Raw genomic sequence first — 18,852 nt, forward strand, 5'->3', positions numbered from 1 at the left:
TCTCCCAAGTGGCAACGTTTTTGCACATCGAATTTGGCACCCAATGAAGCTGGGCCGACCAATGGGATGCCCAAGACCAGTTCAAATAATCGTCACTGGTGTTGGCCATGAGCAGCAATTGAATTCGGATGACCGGGTTCGTAGCGCGTCAAACTACAAACCGCTACACTCCCACTGCAGGGGCGGTTTCTTCATTAGGGCGATTGGGCGACGCACCACCAATGTCATTCAACCACAGAGTCACGCTAGCCGTCACTGTGCCTCTGGATATAGTCCAATCAGCGTCATGCTACGTTCTGTGGAGTACCGCCTCTTTTTGGGCGATTTCACTCCGGCTGAGAATCGCCCCGAGTGGCCCCATAGACTTACATTCAAAGATGTTTTTTTTCGAACGGGGGCGCTGCAATGCATTCTCTATGGCTTCCGGGATGGCTCGCCCTAACGTGCTTACGTCATCATACGTGCTAACGTCATCATACGTAAGCACGTTTCATCCAACAATATAATTTATCGCCACCTAGTGGAATCTTTAATAAAATAAACTTGAGTGGTTTGTTTTAATAGTGAGTATAGAAACAAACAAGATGTATTGTAAGAGTCACTTTATTTTTCATTAATATTAAAGAAGTGAAGTTGCCTTTACATGCTTAAGCTGTTAATTTATCCATTGCATGGGTGGACCTTATCCTTATCAATCATCCAGACATTTGCCCCCCCTGAGAGATTTTGCAGGAGCCGCCACTGTCCCACTGTAACTTATACATGTACTCATATGCAGTACGTTTTTTTTGGGACTTATTTGTCCACAAAAGATCCTCAGTGAGTCACATGACCCTTTTTTAGTCAGGGTCCTGCTGCATTGGGCGTTTTATTTTAAGATGTTTTCAGCCGGTTAATGCAAAGGCGATTTAAAGCTTTCGTGACTGCAGGGATTCATCTTCTTGGTTCTTTCGGTAAAGTCACGTAGAAGGGAAATAATATAATAAAAAATAAAGCATAATAAAATAATTCTCACGAAAGACAGCGTCATTCGAAAGACAGCGTCATTCAGACGCTGTTTTTCCGACAGCCCTGTTCTTCACCTGATGACGGCTGCTTGCGTTGTGGCCGAAACGTCGTGAGAATTATTTTATTATGTTTTATTTGTATTATTTTATTATTTCCCTTCTACGTGACTTTACCGAAAGAACCAAGAAGATAATGCAAAGGCATTTATACAAATGTGGGAGGAAACCGCAGAACCTGGAGAAAACCCACGCACTCAAGGAGGCAGCATTCTCCAGATGGAAACTTTACTTCTTGTGGACATGTCAAGTTGTCTTCACTTGTACGTCGCCATCATCAGCCGTGGTCAATCCACCGCTGGACGCAGGCACCTCCCAAAGCTGCTGCTGCTGCTACCTCTCGCGATCGATCCCGCGATGTAAAACTCCATCCGGCACCTGGCACACCAAACGATTTCATTGCTCCTTCTCCTGAGTGACAGCGTCTCTGGAGTGTTCACACACACACATACATACCACAGATATACATCATATTAGAAACTCGTTTTTGTGTGCCAGAGAACAGCAACATTTTGTTAAGTCCGTGGATTCAGAGTGCTGGGCAACACATGCGGGTTGTTATTCCGATTACGTAATGCGGGAATCTTTATGGAGCAGGCTCTCTGCGCATTAAAACAGAAAAAAACCGTACACACACGCGCATTCCCTTCTGTAGAGCGGTTACAGACTCAAACCCTGCTCGCCCCAGGGAGATCGGCGACTCGAGACGGCAGAATGGGAAAGGCATGGGGGACTATGCTCGCATTGTTCTCCGTGTGTCTCCGCAGCACGAGCAGACACGCACAGCCCGAGTCTGAGCACAATGAGGTGTCGCGGTTGCAAGATGTTAACTACCTCGCCTGGTATACAGGAGGTCGCAGATTTGATCGTGTTACCGACTCCGACGCCTGTATATTTTGAGTTTGCGTGTTCTCCCCGTGGTCGTGTGGATTTTTCCTGGGGTCCTCCGGTTTGGCCTTCCACATTTAGAAACATGTGTTACGAGTGTTTGGCTGCTATAAATGTCCACACGATAAACTAATTAATTGGGGTCTTTTCCAGAAGCGACCTGGCCACAAAAGATAGCGCAAGGAAGTGGCTTATCAAGTGGAAATTTATAGTGGTCAAATACTCTAAATTCTTGTTGATTCTCAATGTGGAGGGAAAAACCGGAGGACCCGGAGAAAAATCCACACGACCATGGGGAGAACACGCAAACTCCAAATATACAGCAGGCGTCAGGGTCAGGATCATACCCGTGACCTCCTGTATACCAGGCGAGGTAGTTACCATCTCACCACAGTACAGTTTATGGAAGCATAGGAGTACAGTACAACAATGCACTTTATTGCAATGCCTTCTGCTGACAAATTATGCTAACAGCTGCTGCCTACAAAACCACGTTTTTTTTCATGGCGGTTGCCAATTCCAAGCACTATCCATGCTCATCCCTGCTTAGCTTTTGTGATCTTATGAGATTGCGTGCGTTCTGGGTGATTTGGTCAGAGGATCGCACCCTTACACTCTCTCAGAATGCAAGGCCTGTGTCTCCCTGCTCAAAAGAGCAATGCAGTGGCGCTTATCTGTAGAAGCCTCCGATTAGCATGGTTGGATATATACGGTGCGAAAGAAGTTCAACACACACACATAAACGCCAGTGGTATAACAGTCTCTCCAAAGGACAACCAACTGTTGATGTTTATTCAAAAAGTGGTCCTGATTTTAGTGACTGCCCCCCCGAAGGGATAATTGGCTGGGGGTAATCGGCCCCAGGAGGGGGCATTTGAACTCGCGGGGAAAACCTTTCCCCGATTGTGAGTCAATCGCTATAAACCGCAGTGCCAACCCAAGATAAACATCAATCAACTTTTCCCCCCACCCACCACCACCCGCAAAACATTAAAAAAAAGGTCACAAAGTTGCAGCGCAATCACGGTTGTGGCGAAATTTCCGATGGCTCCGTCGTCATTTTGTCTTGCGTTTGTTGTTCTGTTGTCGTTGCCTTTTTGTTTGTCCCCCTCAAACCAGACAGTGGAGCAGTTTCACACAGTATCACGCCAACTGCGCAGAATCCCCGCCACCGATAGCGCGCTCGTGCTGGACCATCCGCTCTTCGCCGCCGAGTGGAAGGTGAGAAGCGGCGATTTGCCAGCGGTTGCTCTATGAATTGAGCAAGTGAAGCAAGTGATTCTAGATTTGAAGCTTTCGTGACTGCAAGGATTCACACTCTTAGTTCTTTCGGTAAAGTCACGTAGGTAAAATTTGTAATTTTAATTTCATTTTTTACCTACGTGACTTTACCGAAAGAACTAAGAGTATGAAGCAAGTGAATATAACCCCCCCCCCCCCACCCCTACCGTGTAGTTTAAAGGCGAGGGTTGGCGGCATACAACAAATCAGGGGAGCACGGCAGAGTCAGTGGCTGGATTATCCCCGGAGCAAAAGTAGATGCATATCAGAATCAGAATCAGAAAGGGTTTTATTCGCCATGAAAGTTCGCACAGACAAGGAATTTACTATGGCAGGAAGGTGCATACATTCAACATGTAGGAATCTTAAAACTTAAATAAGTGGTATACAGTCTAACTATACTAAAGTTACAAAGTCTAACTAATACTAAGGGGCTAAAGTATGTAAAAATTTTGAATAAGTATGCAATATATGCTACACGCCCCGCACTTTCAAGGGCCCCACGCTAAATTATTTCAAGCTATCAATTCCGCACTCTTTGGTTCTTTCGGTAAAGTCACGTAGGTAGAAAAATAAAATCCAAAAGAATAATATATCACAACGTTTCAATCAATTCCGGTTCAGTGAGTCTGCACTTGCTCTATTACTATAGTACTATACTGCCCAACTTTTTTGAACGACTGGGTGTTCAAGGTTAGCGATTTGTCGTATTATTTGACTGTATAGCAAATGAAAAAATACAATTACTATGCAAGTTATAAATGTGTGTTGTTAATATTTATGTTTTTATTTAGGGCCTCGTTAGAACATATGCCACAGGCCCCGCACTAGCTTAATCCGTCACTGGGCAGAGTCATTCTAAAGTAAACGTTCGGCCAGCGTTGAACACCCACACCTGCGATTGGCACGGCTGGCTACGTACGGTGCGAAAGAAGTTCAACATACATGCACATTCGATATTGAACAAGTGTCTGGTAAGATGTGCATTCTACTCTCGCTCTCTCGCCTTCTGTGTACACATACAGGGCTGCCCACAGAGAGGTGGGTTGGGTGGGGACACACAAAAGAGGACCCCACAACAGCCCTGGGCTTTTTATCAGCCACGAAATGATGGAGCCCCCACATGGACATTTTTTTGCCCGGGGGTCTCCGCTAACCTCTGGGCGCCCCTGTACACAAATGCACGTATATGAAATAACAATTGCGCAAATTATACAACAAAACTACACAGCGGGGTTGTGGCGTCTATGCTTTGTGTGTACATGTTATGTGGGGAGCGGTAGCGTAGCGGTTAGCATGCTCTGCTACGAACCCAGCGACCCGAGTTCGATTCCCACTCATGGCCAACACCAGTGACAATTATCTGAACCGGTCCTGGCCCTCCCCTAAGTTGACTCAGCCTCAAATGAGTACCTGGTGCGGTGTGTAAACATCGCCACTGGGGAGACAAATCTGGCCGGGCGTGGTGTTGGCCACCCACCCCCTCGTGTGCCGTGCCGGCCTTTATATGTGCTCACTAACAGTGCTTGCCCCAACAGTCTCTTAAGGCTATACAGCGGATCTTTGTCTTTGTATGTTACGTGCGTGGTGCGTATGTATGTGAGGGTAGCGGTAGTTTAATGGTTAGCGCAGCGACCCGAGTTCGATTCCTGCTCATGACCAATATGAGTGGCGAACACTTGAACCGGAATCAGAATTTGTATTTGTCCTGGAGATAACAGTGGCGAATATGTGAACCGATCCTCCCCTCGGTCAACTCAGCCTCATATTAGTATCTGCATCCATCCCCTGGTGTGCCGTGCTCACAGTCTGTTCAAGGGCATTCGGGGGATGCGTGTCTTTGTGTTGTGCGTGGTGTTTCTCGCAGGTTCCCGAATTGCGTAGGCAAATGATGGAGGAGGGAATCGGCATTTTCTCCACGCTGCTCAACAACCAGAAATTCCTCATCACGTTCATCCACACGCTGGAGCAGCAGAAGGATTTCACGGTCAAGGACAGGTGCACAGCACAACTCCTTGCAATGCCCTAGGAACGCTGCGTTCCTGTACACAATCCCAATGCGGCCATTCAGAGAGACCCATACATTTTTAGAGGGATTAGACTTGCATGGGGACCCACAGGCTTAGAGACCCATACGATTCGCATCCAATACAGCTACAACAGATCTGGCATGTTTCGTTAATTCAGAGAGGCAACGATTCATGGGAGGAAGAAACAAGGAAGGACTTGACGTTAGACTTTAACAGGGGCCGGAAGTTGACCGCACGGATGGCTGGGGGCAGAGAGATTTAGATTGAGGGCGGCAAAGGAAAATGAGCGACCTCCTACCGAGCGAAGATTGTTTGGAGGGCTTTTACAGAAAACATTCTGGGGTGCAGCGGAGAGTGTGTGGAACGGAGAAGGGCGAGCTGAGAGGGAAGTGGTAGGAGGCATGGGGAAGTGAGTAGAGTGAGAAGGGGGAGGTTAGGAGGGGGTGAGTCTAAGAAGTATCTCGGCGGCGGTGAGTGGATAAGTCCCCTACTCTTTCACTGCTCGGGCTGGCTGTGGTGGAACTCGCCCATTGTGCACCCTAACTTCAAGTCGTAAAATACTCGTGGGATGACGAAAGAGAGGTGCGGCGATGATGAGAGAAGAGAGGGACTAGTCACCTCTGCATATGAGTCAGCTCGTTAATTGGAATTTGAATTCGATATTTTGGGGCGAACCCCGATTTTGTGTCACGAACCCGGTGCCGCCGCCGCCCCCCCCACCGCCTTGAGCTGCTTGCCGACCCTGGCTCCGCTTGCGCCCCGCGCCGGCGCTGTCGTCCCCACGGCGTGCGCTAGGTGCTACCTGGCGTCGTGGCTCACGGCGGCGCTGCAGGGCAAGCTCGAGTACTACACGGCCGTGCTCAAGGAGCTGCTCGTCGACCTCATCAGGTCGTCCACCAACAAGCACCCCAAGCTCATGCTGCGCCGCACCGAGTCCGTCGTGGAGAAGATGCTCACCAACTGGATGTCCATCTGCATGTACGGCTTCCTGCGGGTGGGTGAAGGCGACGGGACAGAGGGTCGAGGCGGCCCCCTCCCCGTCTGTCCGCGTGATTGCGCGTCTGTACGTACGGCCGTCTCTTTGACCGTCCGTCCGTCCATACGTTTACGTGTGTCGACGGGACTGCCTGTCGTTTTATTTGTCTGACCGTTTCTCCGACTGTTTGTTTGTCCACCCTCCTTCCCTGTCGTTGATGATAATTATCATTGTTATTCAGATGAATCTGAACATCGGCGGCACATCCCTAACTGAGAGACAGACAGACACACAGGCAGGTAGGCAGATAAACAGCCAGACAGGCAAAGAGATAGACACGTAGGCAGACAGAATGACAGGCAGAGAAACAAATAAACATACAGACAGAGAGAAAGAGTGACTCTATCAAACACAAATTATAATTTGTCTATCTCTTTGCCTGTCTGGCTGTTCATCTGCCTACCTGCCTGTGTGTCTGTCTCTCAGTTAGGGATGTACTGCTGATGTTCAGATTCATCTGAATAATCCTAAGATCGGATACATTTTTGATGATTTCAAGTGAAATAATTGTTTTGGATTATTCCAATTATTTCCCCTTACAAATGAAACTGATGTCTCTATAATGACGTCACTTTCACAGCTTTTCTGCAAAAAGTGACGTGGCATGGCATTTGGTGACGTCACTTTTATTAGCACCATGTCATTTGCATGAAAATCCGAAGAAAAACAACCATTCAAATTGTTCTTAAAATTCTGACCAGAATGCAAAATGTTGAAGTCTGAAACTCATCCGCATCAGAATCAAAACATGTATTTATTCTGGAGGAATCCGATGAGCGTATGGCTGTCCATCCAACCTCCTGCCCAACGGCCCGTTTGCCAGTGTGCCTGTGTTTGTACGCGTGTCCGTGTATCTGTACGTAATGTCAGGTAACATGCAGAAAGCACTGGCTAACCGGACAAGTGCTAAAGCTTGTAGGCTTATCGCTGCAGAGCAGTTTACTTCCACACCCTATATATATAAACACACGCCATTACACCGTGTAGATCTGCTTTCTGGCTCTATTTAAGTATGGCAAACTAGATAAGGACAAAGGCTGGCCAAGGCATCAATCTTAATCTGCCTCTAAAGCGGCACTCCTTTGCAAGACGGCAGGCAGTCATTAGTCCCCCCCTCCCCCATGTTATTTTTGTCTACATTCCAAGACAGATTGGAGAGAGTGGACAGGGCAGGGGGGGGTGGGGAAGGTGGGAGTGTGAATGGAGATTGTAAACGGGAGAGGGTGTGGGGAAGGAAAGGATGGCGGGTCGGTAGGTGGTTGTTTGGGGTTAGCGTGAGGGAGGGTTGGTCTTACCGAGGGCCCAAACACTTTGACCAAATTACCCCGAAATGGGTGCACGGACACAGACACCGCGGCCCTTCACAGTCACGCACGGGAAGGAAACCCATATAAACACACACCGTACTTAAAAAATATATATATATACGCACTTGTTTTGACTAGATGAAACAAGTGTTTCGTTCGAATCACGTACATTAAATATAACGAATAAGTAAAATAGAAATACTGAACAAAGGTGTTATAACAGACACACGTTCCAAATTTATCTCAACAGGGTCACTTTGCATGCCAGTTTTAACCTGGATTTGCACAAAGATCCCCCGCACAACGAGTGCACATCACAGAACGTCATCACAGTCGTGCGATTAGTCACAGGTCGCCCGCCACATTTAGCTCGGGGTCATGTCGAGGGATGTGATGCGAGAAGGAGGCAGACAGGGGACACAGACTGGAGCAAGCCCTCACTCTCGTGGTGTGCCTTTTCCTCCTCTTTGGGCGATTTATCAGACACTGGTGCCTGTGAGCCTAAACTAAAACCAAACTATTTTTTATTTTACGAGGTAGGACACACTGAGCACAACTGATAGCTCAACAAAATGGCTTATAGTGTGCTCATTTATAGCAGCCAGTTACTCTAAACGCGTGTTAATTCTAAATGTGGAGGACCCGGAGACAAATCCACGCAACCATGGGGAGGACATGCCAACTCCAAATATGAAGGTGTCAAGATTGGGATCGAACCCACGACCTCCTATATACCAGGCGAGGGAGTTAACATCTTGCCAATGTGGTGTCCCTCTAGAGCCTCTATCAATGCTGCTTATAACTCTCTGCCACGGATCGTACCGTGTACTGCTAAATCCGACCGTGTCCGTCCAGGGCTCGCTGAGCTGCATTGGCTTCTGGTTGCTAAGCGAATACATTCTAAGGTCGCACTCAACACACACAAAGTGCTTCCCACAAACGAACCACGATAGCTCGCTGATCTCGTCAAAGAGCATAAACCACCATCACGCGAACTCCGGTCATCCTCGCAGCGGCTTTTGGCTCGCCGTCGAACAAAGACGGTCACCGCATCGCGCGCTTTCAGACGTGCTTCTGGAACGCTCTCCCTTCCGATGTTAGGAAGCCACTGCAGCTGTGCACTTTTAAGTCACCTAGATTGAAAACTCATTTTTTTCAGAACTCCTATTTGTCTTTAGTTTGTTGTCCTTCCCCCGCACCTCCGATTAGCACGGTTGGCTACGTACAGTGCGAAATAAGTTCAGCATACGTACGTACGTGCATCCTCCTCCCCCTCCTCCGCGCTGTGCACACACAGGACCGAGTCGGGGAGCCGTTTTTTCTGCTGCTCACGGCCATTCGGCAGCAGATCAGCAAGGGGCCGGTGGACGCGGTCACGGGCCGTGCCAAGTACACGCTGAGCGAGGACTGGCTGCTGCGCGAGAACATCGAGGCGACCCCCCTGGTGGGTGACATAAGCCCACGACGCCATGCCGGACGGTCTTTAGCAGCTTTCTCTGCAACCCGGCGTCACGCGCACGCTCACGGCCGTGTTGTAGCTTCGTCCCGGCCACACCGCACCTCCACCTCCCATGCCTCCCCCCTGCACATGCTCGCTGGCTGTATGAACTTATCCCACGGCGTTGTCCATCTCTCAAGTGGCGGCAGCAAATGAGTGAATGAAAAAATCAAATTCACGTGAATACCGGCCAGCAATCTCGTTAATAAAAAATTTGGAAATGTAATAATCCTGTTTAATGGGGAGGTAGGAGGTAAGTCCAGATTATTTATCAGTTGTTGGAATGCCTGTCACTCGAGTGAGTTTTGTTCCCTGATAGGGACATTTGGGTAGATATCATTCGTGCACACACAGATTAGCCGAATGTATTTCTGGCCAGGTGAGAGACAACCCATTGACACAAGCCTGCCTTTCATATATTTTGATTTAGATGAACAACACGCAAGTACAGTGCAAGCACAGTACAAGTACAGACAGCCCTTTTGTCAATCCACTGCCGGATGGGGCGCCTCTCTCTGTGCTGTGTGGGCCACGGGGGTGTCATGTGACCACCCTTGCGAGAAGGGCGCCGTGGTGAAGAGATGTTTACCACCTCGCCCGGTGTACAGAAGGTCGTGGGTTCGATCCCGACCCTCCGGGTACTCCGGCTTTTCCCCTCCACATTAGGAAACACGCGTTTAGAGTATTTGGCTGCTGTGAAGTTCCACACGATAAGCCACTTCGTTGAGCTATCATTTGTGGCCCAGGTCGCTTCTGAAAAAGAGCTACATCGCTCAGTGGGCCTTTCCTGGTAAATAAACAACATAGTTCAAATAGTTCTAAGTACTTCACGCTGGAAAAGTTGGGGAGCACATACGACGTTTGAGCATCATCCATAACAACACCGGCTTTTACTTCACTGACTCTGCAGACGATGTAGTAGACCCAGGCGGTCGCCTACTGCAGCTGTTTTTATGCACTAACCAGCACTATCCAGGCTCAGCTTTGCTTTAACTTTTACGGGTCTAACTTTGGTCATTGACAAACATGCAATTGCAATGGCTTAAAATAAAAAAAACAGGAGCAGTTTATTGACATCCGTTTTATCTATTCGTTGTTAACAGGTGGAGGCGTTTGTTTGCTGCTCATTCAAAGTTTAACACACTGCAAATGCAATCTCCAGCCGACAGTCAGTCAGTCCCTCTGCTCTCTCCAGATAATGTTTTTTTTCCTGTCAATCATTCACTGAGCGAGCTTTATGATGGGTGATTTCACACCATTGTCAGTACCAGTCCTGTAATTTTACTGCTGACTCGCCACCGGCTCAATCAATCACTCTTTATTTGTTACACGGAAAGTTCCGTTTACTCAGTTACCCACATGTTTTGGGTGCCACGGTGGCGAGATGTTGACTACCTCACCTGGTGTACAGAAGGTCATGGGGTCGAGGCCGACCCTGACACCTGTATACTTGTGGTTTGCGTGTTCTTTCCGTGGTCGGGTGGATTTTTCTCCGAATTCTCCGGTTTTTCTCTCTACATTTAGAAAAATTACGTGTAGAGAAGTTGACTGCTGTCAAATTTCCACGTGATAAGCCACTTCGTTGAGCCATCATTTGTGGCCAGGTCGCTTTTAATAAAGAGCTACATAGCTCAGTGATCCTTCCCTTGTAAAATAGAAATAGTTTCGTTTTTAAGTAGTTTATCGTTTGCAAGGGAGATGTGTGGTGCATCAGCGCACAAAAAGCACCGCGAGAGCCACCCTTGCAGAGGAACGGGGCAACGATGGAATATAACGTGTCAGAGGTGCAGGCAAAAAATAGTGCTTAGAGAACAAATATGTACAGTGTTAACATGGGCCTGCACGAGAGGGAATTGTACAGAGCCCCATGATATATTGGCCTAATTTCCATGCTGGCCAGACGTCTTGTAAGAGATTTAAACATATATGTGTACGATATATACATATTTTCTGATTCGATTTATTCAAACTGTCAATGGAAAGAGCAATAAACAAACAATCGAGGGCATGGCGTGTTCATGGTCCCATGCTCGTTACGCTTAAGCAAAGCAGGCTGGCGAGTCAGTAGACGTTGACGTCAGAGCACAGGGAAGTCGCGCCCGGAGAGCCCCCCGCGTCTCATTCCTCTCCAGACAGGGACGATGAAACCCACTCGATTGGAAACCACAGATCACTACTTCCTCCGCCCTGCACTTGGGCTTCGCTTGAGCCAGTCGATTCAAGCAGAAGTGCAAGCATGTTTAAAACAAATAGCACAGCACAACTCTTGAACACGAGCTTCACAACGGACGCGTGTACAAGTACTGTACAGAGCTTTCATCGATCCACTGCTGGATGAGGGCCCCCCCACTCCCCCCAAAATGTATCACGCTGGGTTATTGTGGGTTGGCGAGCGCGGCGAGCACAGACACCACACGGAAGCGTAGAAGTAGAGTACAGCCACGGGTATACAGAATCAGAATATGTATTGATACTGAAGAAATCCGATGAGCTATGAAGCTCTATTTCACATATGTCCAGTAGGGGCGGGTGAAAACGTTACGACAACAAACAGTACAACAACACGATAGGAGTGCAAAGTATATGAAAGGTGAACAAATCAATTTCAAAGTTAGACAAATAAAAAAAAACTATTTTTTTTAATCTTACCAGGTAAAGCCCACTAAGCTATTAGTTTATTTTTCAAAAGTGGCCTGGCCACAAACGACAGCTCAACGAAGTGGCTTATCACGTGGAAATGTATAGTAGGCTCACTAACACCTGCTTGTGCACAGTGGTCACCCATCCAAGCACTCTCCCGGCTCAAACCTTGCTTAGCTTCTGAGATGTGATGAGATAGAGGCGCGTCACAACAAGACAATTGCTGCCAATTTGCTGCCTGGGTGAATGGTGAATGGAAAAACGCTTGAATGGCAGGGAACTATTGCACACCTAAAGTTCGGAGGCGAGGGGGGAAGCAGATGCTATTGTTTACTTACACTTGATGTGGTCCAGTAGAACACTGGTCCATTAGTTCATTTGTAAGGCTGCTAAGTTAAGCCCCCAGCCAGGAAGACCTCACTTCCTTTGAGACAATGTCTATAACAACAAGCGGGCAGAAGCAGGAAAGCGTATGTGGAAGGGGGGTGTCGCGTGTAAACTAAACTATTTAACAATTTTTTTTTACCAGCTACCAACAATGTATATGGAACTCCTCTTAATTGCCGTGATACGGGCGACCAATATTGCAGATCCCATGATCCTTGATTGTATTCCTCTTAGGGGCATAGCATGGTGCCACGGTGGCGAGATGTTAATGACCTCGCTTGATATACAGGAGGTCGTGGGCTCGATCCTGACCCTGACACATGTCCTCTCTCCGTGGTTGCGTGGATTTTTCCCCGGGTGCTTCGGTTTTTCCGTCCACATTTAGAAGCACGTGTTTAGAGTATCCGGCTGTCATACATTTCCACGTGATTTGCCACTTTGTTGAGCTATCATTTGTGGGCAGGTTGCTTCTGAGAAAGAGCTATATAGTTCACTGGGCCTCACCGAAAAAAATGTAAATAGTTTATGTGTGGGGTGATACATCGTGGGTTAATGCGGATAATAGGACGAGTTTACCGCAGGACCCCTTATCCACAAAGAAATCGCAGATGACAGGATGCCATTCCGCAAAGGCTTATGGGAAATGTTGCGGATAATCGTGCATAATAGGAAGATATAGAGTAGTGGATAATAGGGTTTTTCACAGATCGTACAGCTGCTAGATATAATAGGAGTTGCGGATAATAGGGCCGTGGTTAAGAGGACTGTACATATATTATTGTATTGAAAGTGTGCAGTGAGTGAATGCTATCATCAGTGCATATTATGGGTGAGCAACATAAACATTGACATATAATTGGACAAAAGCTGAACATTGTACAAAATAATGCAAACATTCTTGGAGTACAATGAGAGGCAGAAAGAGACACTTAGATTGGAGAACATACGCGTAAAATATATCTTGACGACTTTGAAGAAATAGAAAATTATAATAAAAATTAGCAGGCTGGGCAGGGACAATGACCGGCGGTCGAGACAGCGACAGCTAAGGGAGAGAAGGCGCTAAAAAAAGTCTACTTGCAGAGATGGAGCGCGAAATACATCAGCTGGTGTGCGGGTGTTCGTTGGATTGCTACATCAGACCACGGCGAGACATGGCTGACAACTTGTGGGCGGCCTGCATCAAGTAGTGGATAGATCATGGATGATAATGACACGTAACTTCATCCATATCAATGTTTAAGGTCATGATATAGGCATAGAATTGATTGATTTGAAGCTTTGGTGACTGCAGGAATCCATACTCTTTCAGCAGTTTTCTTGCTGTGGTTGTCTCACCTGATGACGATTGCTTGTTTTGCGATTGAAACATCGTGATCTATTATTTTTTCTACCTACGTGACTTTACCGAAAGAACCAAAGAGTATGGAAATGATTCTAGATTTGAAGCTTTCGTGCCTGCAAGCCAGATTTGCTGCAGCAAATCTGGCTGTGACGGTCCCACCTGATGACGGAGACTTGTGTTGCCTCCGAAACGTCGTGTTTTTTTATTTTATTTTCATTAATTTTAATTTAATTTTTTACCGACGTGACTTTACCGAAAGAACTAAGAGTATGAGTATGGAATTGCTTGTTTAACTATCGGTCTTTTCTTATTGTACCCCTATAGCCACTAGAGGTGCTATCATTCACCGCAGTGTAAATCATATATATCATCATATATTCTTGTATCAAATTGCGATCCTGCATTCCAACAATTAATCGCACATCCAGGAGGGAATTTAAACCCTTTCACCCCTAAATATAGTGATATATTTTATGCCTGCTTATTCCTTTAAGGAACTTAAAATTAAAATCAAGGTCATGTTTCGTTTAAAATATCTTGCTAATAATAACACGTTGATATGTTGCGAACACTGAGTACATTGCGAAAGCCTTCAACTGAGAAAGGAAACGTCTGAGGACGCTGATGGGAGGCTTTGTGGGGGTTCATGGGACACGCGCGGGGTGCCGCAGAGGTATGATGCAGGAGGTCGTGGGTTCGTTCCCGACCCTGACGCTTGTGTATTTGGAGTTTGCGTGTTCTCCCCGTCGCCGCGTGGATTCTTCACCGCATCCTGCGGTTTTCCACTCCACATTTAGAATTGACGTGCGTTTTAGAGGATTTAGCTGCGACACATTTCCACTCGATGTATAAACCACGTCATCAGTTGGTGGCCGGGTGGCATCTGAAAAGAAGCTACATAGCTCAGTGGGCCTTACCTGGTAAAATAACAAAACTAGTTTAGTTTATATTCTTGGTTCTTTCGGTAAAGTCACATAGAAGGGAAATAATAAAATAATATAAATATAATCATCATCAGGTGTGAAATCCACAGCAAGAAAATTTGCTGTGGATTTCACACCTGATGATGATTGCTTGTGTTGCAGTCGAAACGTCGTGAGGATTTTTATTGTTTTATATTTATATTATTTTATTATTTCCCTTCTACGTGACTTTACCGAAAGAACCAAGAATACGAATCCCTGCAGTCACGAAAGCTTTAAATCAAAATTTAGTTTAGTTTAGATTTAGTTGTGTTGGGCTGTGTCCTTGGGGAGAGCGAGAGGGAGAGACGGTGCAATCACAGCGAGGGAAGCGGGGCGTCTCTCTTCATTGCCATGCATCCCAGCTGCAAGGTGCCGGACAACAATGCTCATTTATTTATTTACTTATTTTCACATTTTGTTTATATTTTTTACTCGGAGGATATTTTTATCGGGGCTGTCGTAAAGGAGCAATGCATGTTGGGTATTACAAGGGCTTGCGAGAGTGAGAGGTTTGTGTAAGATTAGTACGTAACCTTCAAGTGTCTCATCACGGGAATTTGTAATGTGAGGCTGCTTTGTTTTTGTCGTCATGAGTTGTTAAGGGAAATTATTAGAAACAATTGGGAACAACCAAATCGTTTGCAGACTCATCACCGTTGTGATTTTGCAATAACTGAATAGAAGGCAGAATGAAAAGCGTATATCTTAGTTAAACTACGCAGATGGTTATAAACGCTGTTTACATTTCATTTACAGATTTTTTTTGTGTGTGTAATTAATAGCAAGAATAATAAAACACATTTACAGCCCTGGGTCAATTTGCTGCTAGATCAAGGCCTCCCAATGCCGTTTAGATCATGGCTTTATTTTTACCATACTTCACCACGCTGGTCATTGCCAGTGGCTCGAGATTGGGCCGTGTCACCCAGGACCGGTGCAGATGTCAAGCGCCGCTGATGTTACCTGTGGCCAGGAATCAAACTCGGGTCGTCGGGTTTATAGCTCAATGTCATTTATATCTAATTCAGTGTAATTAATATTTAACAAAAATATGCTAAAGGTGCAGGCTTGCAATCATTTACTCATGCCACTGCCATGCAAAATATTTGTCCTTTCCAAATTAACAACAATACAAGTAAATAATTTAGAGTACTTTCCAAATGTTTTTTATCGTTGAAGAAAAAAACTGCTTTGCGATAAACATTTAAAGTGACCTACTTACGAAAAACTGCGTCAGCAGAGTTTTAATATAAACATTGGTCCATCGTGAGTGGTTGTCGACTCGCCACATGGACAATAACGCGCGTCACATTTAAACGCACCACATGCTGCACATGTCTACAAACCATTAGACATTGAGGAATAATATAGGAACATAATCTGGTGGGACCGCAAATATGCGTGGAGGGAAGCGTGTGCGTGGAAATTATACTGAGATACAGGAAGAGGAGCACGTGGAACGGAGAATACACGCAAGTTAGAGGGCATCACATCGAACTGTTACGAAAAGGAAATAGGCTTGGGCAGGATGCATCATAGCTCCAAGGGACGATGCCTGGTGACCAAGACTGGGAACATTCGTGTGCAAGAGCCAGGTTGTTTGCATCGTGAGACCACGAGGGATAGCAACAGCTTTTGCAGGTCTTTATACAGCAGTGGATAGATGATGGCTGATGATGGTGCCACAGTTGAATAAGCTCCATCCCTATGGGAACCTCATTTGCCAGTAAAAATATGATAATTGTTTTTTTACCCTTCTATCTGGCAACAAAACTGACACCTTTTTACAAGGAGTCATGTTTGCATAGACCACAATACCTGCAGTCATAATGCAAACAAAAAACATAACTCTGATAATGTGCACTATCCTTGAAGTTGATTGGTCCACACCCGAGACAGTGAAAGCTGTCAGTGAAAGCTGTCAGTTTTGTTGCCAGATAGAAGGGTAAAAAACAAATTATCAAGCTCCATCCCATTTACATCTCTGTTGCCGTAAGAATGTGTAATTCACATAGCTGGCTCTGGGCCGCAAACGAAATCATTGGTGTGAAACACATTTTGGAACTTTAACCTTTAAAGCCACGAAGCCAACGGAGCCAAACAGCAACGGCCGCAATGTGACCCACACGTTGACTTACAATGCACTCCTATCCGTGGCGCTGGGGCTGTAGCAGTGGCGATACCACGTGCGCGGGAAATGACCGCGTTGACAGTTTCCGGGGTAGAGGAAACAGCCGCACACGGTTTACCCCCCACGATCACACACCGCTTAGACTTCCCTTGGCCGTGGAAGTTGGAAACTATGTGGCCCGCGACCAGTGCCGGATTAAGCTAGAGCGGAGCCTGTAGCATGATGTTATGAAGCGGCCCTGAATAAAAAAAAATATATAAATATAAAAACACAAATGTTCAACTTGCATAGTGAAGTAATTGGATTTTTTCATTTGCTATACAGCCAGATAATACGACACATAGCGAACCTTAAACACCCTGTCGTTCATCAACGTTGAAGGCAGTATAGTACTATAGTAATATAGCAAGTGCAGAATCACTGAACCGGAATTGATTGCTTGAAAGCATTTAGCTACATATGCCCGTAGCATGCCCGTAGCATATGTAGCTACTTTTGCTACGGGGATAATCCGGCACTGCCCGCGACTTAATTTCACGTGGCCTTGCCTTGCAGCCAAGCTGCGTGGGCCGAAAAAACGATGTCCTCCCGTCATCGCTGCCCTCATTGGCCACTCGTCAGGGTGGCACTGAACTGAACTATTTTTTTTATGATGCAGGTAAGGTCCACTGAGCTATATAGATATTTTTCATGAGCGACCCGGCTATCACAAATGATAGCTCAACGAAGTGGCTTGTCGTGTGGTAATTTGTCGCAGCCAAATGCTCTAAACGCGTGTTGATTCTAAACGTGGAGGGAAAAACAAGACGACCCGGAGAAAAATCCACACGACCAAGGGGAGAGAGAATATGCAAACTGCACATATGCAGCAGGCGTCGGGATCGGGATGGAACCCACGACACCCTGTATACCAGGCGCGGTGGTTAACATCTTGCCACCGTGCGGAACACTTTCGATGTGACAACAACTTAGTGCCTCGAATGTGCGGGGGTTCAGCCAGTGACCGAGGTGCGTGTGGACGTTCATGTGTTGTTGATGTGTCGTTACTGCCGAAGGCATTGGAATGTCCTCTTTGGCTCTCGCTCAGGAAACGGTTCCCACCCCGCTTCACTGCACACAGCCACGTTAATAGACATCCCTTCACTGTGCGTAAGCACCGTTCGTAGACAATTCTTCTTCGTATTGTTTTTTTTATGGTGTTACTGTTGACTGGGCAACTGTGAAAACGAGCTTCATAGCTCATCGGATTCCTCCTCCAGTCGAAAAATTAAGATTTTGATTCTTCACTGCACAGACACCCTTCTTAGAAGCACCTCTCTGCTGCACTCAGAGACCCCTTACAGACACTCCTTGACCCCCTTACCCCCTACAGCCACCTCCCTTCCTACTCATACCCTCCCTGCTGTGTCCCTTTCCCCTCAAATCTGCTTTCCTTGCACCCAACCCTCTCTGACCCATCTCCCTTCTGCCCTCTCTTCCTGCCCCCCTCTCTCCCCGCCCCCCAACTCCTGACCCCTGTTCTCTCCCCCCCTCTGTTTGTCCCCCTCTTTCTGCCCCCCTTCCCACCAACGCCTTACCCTCTGTTCTGTCTCTGCCCCCCCCTCTGTCTCTCACTACCACCGCCCTCTCTGTCTCCGACATCCCAGCACGCACACGTGAAGATCACTCATGTAGCCTTAACAGACTGTTGGGGCAAGTGCTGTTAGCGAGCACTGATGAAGGCTGGAACGGCACACGAGGGGGTGGGTGGCCAGCACCACGCCCGACCGCCTTTGTCTCCCCAGTGGCGATGTTTACACACCGCACCAGGAGGCCCAGGACCGGTTCAGATAATCATCACCGGTGTTGGCCGTGAGCGGAAATCGAACCCGGATCGCCGGGTTCATAGCGCAGCGCGCTAACCGCTACACCACCGCTCCCCACCCAGCACACTCACACACGCACACATTCCACGTGGTCCCACCCGCTGCCCACATACTTATACTTTGCAGGAGTTTGCAGCAGTTCCCCACACTGGTGACCACAGGAAACCCCGGGCCCGACATTATCTGACCCCGAGCGCGGCCTATTCTCCTCGTGCAAGTCACACCCTGCATCCGCGTTGCCCAACTGCACCACTGAGCACCCCTCGCAACGTAGTCATGCGACAGCGCACTTAGATGAGCGTCCGTTTGTACGTTTGCAATTGTACGTTGCGTACGTATCGTCCGGCCGGGGGGGGGGGCTTGCAGATTCCAGTAGGCAATGTGGACTGCAATGGTCACTGTCACGGTGGGTGTG

The 18,852-nt window shown here is 47.2% G+C and overlaps 1 protein-coding gene across 1 annotated transcript in view; it reads left to right on the top strand.

Annotated features, from left to right (window-relative positions):
- PLXND1 (plexin D1) overlaps positions 1–18,852 on the top strand; it is an 89,435-nt gene that overhangs the window by 48,665 nt on the left and 21,918 nt on the right. Inside the window, exons 23-26 of the mRNA XM_078872456.1 lie at positions 3,072–3,173; positions 5,101–5,231; positions 6,059–6,257; positions 8,904–9,050. Coding sequence (XP_078728582.1) covers positions 3,072–3,173; positions 5,101–5,231; positions 6,059–6,257; positions 8,904–9,050 — 579 coding nt within the window. The remainder of the gene's footprint in view (positions 1–3,071; positions 3,174–5,100; positions 5,232–6,058; positions 6,258–8,903; positions 9,051–18,852) is intronic.

Source organism: Lampetra fluviatilis, chromosome 34 (assembly GCF_964198595.1).
Source record: "Lampetra fluviatilis chromosome 34, kcLamFluv1.1, whole genome shotgun sequence".
In the NCBI taxonomy this organism is placed as follows: domain Eukaryota; kingdom Metazoa; phylum Chordata; class Hyperoartia; order Petromyzontiformes; family Petromyzontidae; genus Lampetra; species Lampetra fluviatilis.